The sequence below is a fragment of the Vicia villosa genome, unplaced genomic scaffold, assembly GCF_029867415.1.
Source record: "Vicia villosa cultivar HV-30 ecotype Madison, WI unplaced genomic scaffold, Vvil1.0 ctg.000790F_1_1, whole genome shotgun sequence".
Classification (NCBI taxonomy): Eukaryota; Viridiplantae; Streptophyta; class Magnoliopsida; order Fabales; family Fabaceae; genus Vicia; species Vicia villosa.
Window position 1 is genome coordinate 280,682 of NW_026705350.1, and position 7,062 is coordinate 287,743.

Here is a 7,062-nt window from a genome sequence, read left to right on the forward strand (position 1 = left end):
AAGAAAGATAATTTTCAATTTATTGAATGTTCACTAATATGAAAAGGACATTTACCAACAGTTGGAATGAGTATATAATCATATAGGTCCAGTCGTTCTTATGTAGTGTGTTGTTGTTTATGCGGTACTTTCAATCCCCATCCTGTGACCGTTGCAGTAAACTGAAATCATACAAGAATCAACTACCAGAAACAACGGTTAAGCTTAGTAACCGTTCTGATATTGTTTATGAATAAATGTCAATAGTATCATACCATAATCAACTATACACCATTTTTGAATTGATATCAAAATTAGTTATATTAAGTACACAATTCCATTAATTACATCAAAATATACGTAGAATGAATATTTAAGAATGGAAAAATAAATTTGAACAGCTCGAGATATCGCACTCCGTAACAATCGCCTTAGGCATCTCGACTTGTTTCTTCAAAAGTGACCGACACACCTTTAATGCCCATATAAAATTATCCTCTTTTTCACACTCCAAAAAAGCAAAACCAACGGTGTATGTCTTCTCGATAGATGTAACACCGACGTCTCAAATAATGGAAGTTTATACTTGTTGGTCTTGTAAGTACAATCGAGAATGAGCACCGTCGAGAACGTGTTGAACAACTTTATCGAATCCGGATCAGTCCAAAAAATATATCGAACCATAACTCCGTCGTCGCAAGTTCTGTGGGACACGTAACTGTTATCACCCAACAATTTCAAAAGTTGTTGCATCTCACTTTTATTTCCATAATCGCCTTGTTATTGCGGTACCATATGTTATACACTTGACTTATATTTGATATGTTGTCGGGTTCCTTCTGTTTCAATGTGGCAAGTATATTTTTTAGTTGGACAAGATTCAAGGACATGTCACTAATACACGTCTTCTCTTCCTATTTGAGCCGACATACACTAGAATGACCTTGTAACTTTGAGCACAATTCATGGTTATGCAAACCACAAATAAAACTAAAGTTCCACTTCTTGCTAGCCAACATTTAACTATGAATTTTAAATGGACACTCGCATTTTCTACTACAACCGTGTCGTCTCTTTTAAACTTCCGTAGAGGAGTATGGTATTTCCCGCTTCTTTCACACAACATTGTTATAAAAGCGTTTCTTCTTTCTGAACCATTATCTGATCTTCCTATTACCACACCAAAATCAAGGATAGTTGCATTCTTACGAATCCATGTGAGCATGCTATCACGATCACCAAACTCTTACTTGTTATTAATGTCACCGCCAATATCTACCATCTTTACGACAACCCCTTTAATATTTGGAGAAACCTTGTTTGTAGAAATTAATTCTTTTGAGATATTATCGAGATGCACCATACCTATTTGTAAATAATAACAAAAATAACACAAAATCACAAAACTACTGGAAAAAAACAACACAGACATGTTCCAGAGGTGTACCTATGGAACGTGTTCATCTTCAACACGTTCCGGAGTTGTATCTACGGAAGCAAAGTTACATTTTTTTTTACAAAAAATTGATGATTAATGTGAGCAATGCAATGGACAAAGTTGAATCTTTACTTGAAATTCAGTATTCTCTTGCTCCCTTTGATTTGTTGCACCAAAATGTTAGAGTTTTTGAGAGAAAAATGACATTGATGATATAGGGTTTTTAGGTTGGTGAAGGTGAGTGTTGAAGAAGAAAAAAACAACGGGGGAGTGATCACGATGGTTCGAAGTATATCAGATAGTTCCGGAGCTACATCTACGGAATATTCTGGCGCTAAGACGTTCCGTAGATGTGGCTATGAAAAACCTCTAAACTGAATTAATTTGAAGTTTTTCCCAATGTTTACTAGTTCAAAATACTTCTGTATATGTAGCTCCAAAAAAAACCAAGTTTTGCCAAAGAAAAGGTACTTCCTGATGTGTATCTCCGAAATCAGGGGGCATAAATAAAATTTTCCTAGATGCCTAAGAGTATCAAGAGGTGGATTGAGGTATTTTCTATCTTTTACTTAGATTTTGAAATATTTATGTTGAATGAATATCCAACAAAATACGAGTCCACAATAATGTATTAGTCTTTTACAAAGCCTTGTACTGAAATCACTATTATACGGCTAGGCTAGCTGAAATTTTATTTTCGAGATAATTTTGTATTTTTTTCTTCTTTTTTCTATTTTCATTTATACTAAAAAAAATCGAAGATTTTTTTTAAGAAAATAACCAAATTTTTGAAAAAAAAAATCAAACAAACTCATATTTTAAAAAAGTTACCCAGTAATCATGTTTGGAAGTGTTTTACACGTAGGGCCTCCTATTTGGATTCAATGTTACCTGCGAATTTACCTGCAACTTTTAATGTTTGTTCTGCAGGTAAATTCACACGTAATATTAAATTCGTAGCTACCTGGAGATTTTTTTAAAAAAATAGGTGGCACCATGTGGGATGACTCCTATGTGTAAAACACTCCCAAACATGATTAGTGGGATAATTTTTTTAAAATATGAGTTTGTTTGATTTTTTTATAAAAAGTTTGGTTATTCTGTTTGGTTTTTTCAAAAAAAAAAATCTCAATTTTCATTTATAGTAAAAAACCGCTTATTGATCAAATATTTCAAATATCCTATAATGAAGGTCATCAAACTAGGAGTGTTCGCGCTGCGGTTTGAGCGGTTTTGACGATAAAAGTCATCTGAACCACAAGAGAAAAAGACGCGCGATTTGGTTTGGTTCGGTTGGCTTTTAGAAAAAAATCGAACCAAATCAATGTAGTTTGGTTTGATTCGAATGGTTCAGTTTTTAAGAAATATTTATTAAGTCATACATACACATATAGATGACAACATAATTTTGCATTTAATCATTCATACACTATTAAATAACAACAAAATTCACCATATTTGGACCGAAATTGAAAGAAGAAACATTTGCATAAAATAAAAAGTTGAAAAAAAAAGAATATAACAGTAGATATTACATAAGATGTAAGATGTATGTGGCAAAGGTGGCGTGATAATGCTAAGATAGATTTGAGAAGACTGTAATTGAAACCATAAGTGTAAAGATGAGAAAATTGTTCGTAATCATAAGGTTAGCGTATAATAGGTTTAGGTCTGAGTTGGACATGGGTTAAGTAAAACTTAGGTTGTAACATAATGCAATTTGATTCGGTTTGGTTTGGTTTTGAAAATACAAATCGCAAACTGAACCGAACTATGCGGATTTGTTAAAAAATGACTCAAACAAATCCGAACCAAATACGATTTTTTGTGATTTCAATTTAGTTTGACTTGATTAGCAGTTTTTTATTGAGTTTGTTTGGTTTTGAACACCCCTACATCAAAGATAATCTATCAAATTAATAGTTGTTTTCTACTATTTTTTAAGTTAACAATTCACCTTAATAGTAGTCTCACACAGTGTTTTAAAAACCGGACCGGACCGGCCGGTCGGACCGGTCGAACCGGGAACCGGCCAGGTAACCGGTCTGGTTCAATAGTCAGATCAGGTATGTCATCAAACCGGTGGGAACCAGTAAAAACCGGAAAAACCGGGAAAACCGGGAAAACCGGAAAACCGGCGGTTTAATTGCTTTTTTTTTGTTTTTTTTTTAAATTTTTTCTTAACTTTTTTTAAAAAAAAATTTTAAACTTTTTTTTTTAACATTTCTTTTAAACTTTTTTTTTAATATATTTAGTAGTGTATTACTTAAATAGCATTCTCACATAGTTTTTTCGTTAGTTACAAATTAAAAACTTTATTGTCTATTTGTTATCTTTGCTAATAAATTTTCTTAAATAGCATAAACATATTGAATTTTATTTGATTTTTTTTTAGGAGGACCCTATTTTGAATTAAATTTGGTACTCCTACACATTGAAGTTATTTTGTTATAAACTATTTCAATTAGATTATGTTGTAATTAGACTTTGTTTAGATTATGTTGTAATTAGACTTTGTTTGCAATTAGACTTTGTAATTTTTTACTATTTTGTTATGTGTGATACCTTTGTTTAAAATTTGAATTTAAGTTATGAAATTTTGAATTTATGATATGATATTTTTAAAAAATTTAAAAGCTAGTTATATTTTTTTAGAGACTGAATCATCCGGTTCGACCGGTTTTATACCTATATAATGACAGGTCTATTCAACCGAGTTATCTGGTTTAATCCGGTTTGGTCGTGCGGTTCGACCAGTGACCCAGTACCCTCACCGGTTCGATGACCGGTCCGGTTTTTAAAACACTGGTCTCACACAAATATTTTGAATCGTATAGATAAAAATTCAACTATTGATAAACTTGATTTCCAAACCAAAACTTACGGGTGAGAACCATAACGGCACTCATAATGCAACTAGTACTAAAAGGTGGTTGTATATAAAAAACAAAACAAAAAAACTTCACTTTTTTTCCTTCTCTTTCTTCTACAATAGTACAACCCATGGTTTTAAATTGCGGTTGCGGCTGCGGATGCGGTTGCGGTTGCGGATGTTGCGATTGCGGTCATTGCGCTTGTTGCGATGCGTATTTCGGCCGTTGCGGCGTGAATTTTTAAAAGGAAGTGTTTGAAATATTATATTCAAAAATACTTAATGTTATGTTTTTTCATTATATAAGAAGTAAATTGAATTTTAGAATTCTAATATATTGATTTTTGATGGAAATACTTAAAAAAACACGATTAAAATTGTCCGATAGGGTTCCTAATACATCCGGAGGCGAGATTTCAAAATCACACCGCAATTGCGGTCCGATGCGGTTGCGGAGGCAACCGCATCCGCAATATTGCGAGTGCAATTGCGGTTGCGGACCGCAATTTAAAACCATGGTACAACCTATAAGTACCCTTTTCACATTACAGCTACAAAAAAAACTAAAATTAAACGTTAGTTTCTTTCCAATCTCGCAAATGGGTATCCTCACTGCAAAACAAACTCTCTCATTACTCATTCTTCTCAATCTTTCATCACTCGTTTTCACCGCCGATAACACCAACGTTGTTTACAAAGGTTGTTCCCCGCAAAAACTCCAACAACAATCTTCCCAGAATCTACACTCACTCTTATCCTCTCTCGTATCAGCATCTGCCCAGAAAACATTCGCCGCCACAACCACCGGCGACGTCTCCGGCGCATACCAATGCAGAGGTGACCTTTCTACCTCCGACTGTTATCTCTGCGTCAGCAAGATTCCGAGCAAGATAAGCAAGCTCTGCGGCGACGTCGCGGCGGTTAGAATTCAGCTCAGCGGTTGTTACCTAAGGTACGAGGTTGTCGGGTTTAAGCAAGTTCCTATGACTCAGTTTCTGTACAAGGTTTGTGGTTCGAGGAAAGTGGATGACGGTGTTGGGTTTGAGGCGAAGAGGGACTCTGCATTTGGAATGGTGGAGAATAGTGTGAAGAGTGGTGGTGGGGGTTTGTTCTATACAGGGAGTTATTTGTCTTTGTATGTTTTGGGACAGTGTGAGGGTAGTTTGGGAAATAATGATTGTAGTGATTGTATTAAGAGTGCTGAAGAACAAGCTAAATTGGAGTGTGGCGATTCAATTTCTGCTCAGATTTATCTCTTTAGCTGCTTTATCAGTTATAGCTTTTACCCTAATGGAGTTTCGGGTTCTCCTTCGTCTTCAGGTAGATTACTGAATTGAACTAATCATCTGCTCAATTGAATTAACCACATTACTATCTAGGGTGTGTAGGTGTTTTATAGCACTCATATCTCAGAAAAGTGTGTTAGTGTCGGTGTTCAAAACTGATAACTATGTTATTTTTTAAAATTATTTTTAATGTGGACTGTGTTAGGGTCTGTGTCTTGTTTTTGGTGTCTGATTGTTATTAATTTGATTAATAATAAGAATTTAGTTTAATATAGAGATTGAATTTTTTATTGTGTTTGATTTGATGATGTTGATTATAGGATCAGGAGGGAATCCACACACAGAAAGGACAGTGGCTCTTGCAGTTGGAGGAGTTGCAGGTCTTGGATTCTTGATTGTTTGTTTGATGTTTCTAAAGTCAGTATTGAAGAAAAGAGGTGGGAAGCATTAAGGTTGAATTGGGTTGTATTGTATATACCTTATGATTCATAGATCTAATTTTAGAATCTTATTAGGTATAAAGAAAATACCTTCAAGGAGCCTTTGTATTGTTCTGGTCAAAGGAATTAAAAAGGGAATTCTTAGGATGGGTACTGAATCTGATTTGTGGTATGAATGGAGAGAAAAGTGTAAGACATAAGTTTTCTTGGGATATGTGTAGTAGATCTTTTGTCCCCATTTTATGACTTTAGTTTTAGTCTTTAGTAAATGAGATTAGGACATTCTATTTTTATGAAAAATTGAATAGACCTCTACTCTACATTGATATTGATAATAAGGTTTGTGTGCACTCCGTCGAGTCGATCCACATAATAGATAATTTATTAGAGAAATGTTAACCAGTGCTCTCAGGACAATGGTTAAAGACTTTAAAAATAATAAATTTATCTCGGTAATCTGCATATTTAATGTCTCAAAAATTGAAATGTTAAATTTTCTATAAAATATTTTCTTTTTTTAGAATGCTTAACCATTGCCCTGAGGGCACTGGTTAGCAAGACCATTCTTATTAATATTTGTGTATGTAAAAGCTCGCAAAAATATGATGAATCAGATATTAAAGAGTAAAAATTTAAAATCTTGGTTCATTTTATAAAAATATTGAAAAAAATAGACAAGTCTCTGACTGGCCGAACCCGTTTTATCATTTTTAGACTAGATTGTTGCCAACCAAACTTGCATTTTTTTCCTTAGTTATTAAGAAATATATGAGTGCTTTTAAAAGTTGTGACCAAAATTGCATGTTGATCCATTTGATCTTTCTCCTTTTCTATGCGCATAATAAATCATAAGAAACATAAAAAAGGTACTAGTAATAAAGAAAGGAAAAAGTGAGCGAAAAGAAATCCAAATCAGTATTATTAAAGACGTGATGTCCACTATAAATGTTACCTACATCATTCATTATGGCTAAAAATTTGTAACATAACAACATAAAATTTTAAATGACAAGTGGTCAATCAAAGGAATTAATTAATATTTGAGCC

General features: G+C 33.6%; 1 protein-coding gene across 1 annotated transcript; it reads left to right on the plus strand.

The window, feature by feature from the left end:
- The first annotated feature begins 4,831 nt into the window (after positions 1 to 4,831).
- Positions 4,832 to 6,330, plus strand: LOC131631184 (plasmodesmata-located protein 3-like). The gene is made up of 3 exons (XM_058901965.1): positions 4,832 to 5,609; positions 5,896 to 6,012; positions 6,091 to 6,330. The coding sequence occupies exons 1-3, from the start codon at positions 4,889 to 4,891 to the stop codon at positions 6,213 to 6,215; spliced, it is 963 nt and encodes a 320-aa protein (XP_058757948.1). The 5' UTR covers positions 4,832 to 4,888; the 3' UTR covers positions 6,216 to 6,330.
- The last annotated feature ends 732 nt before the right edge of the window (positions 6,331 to 7,062 follow it).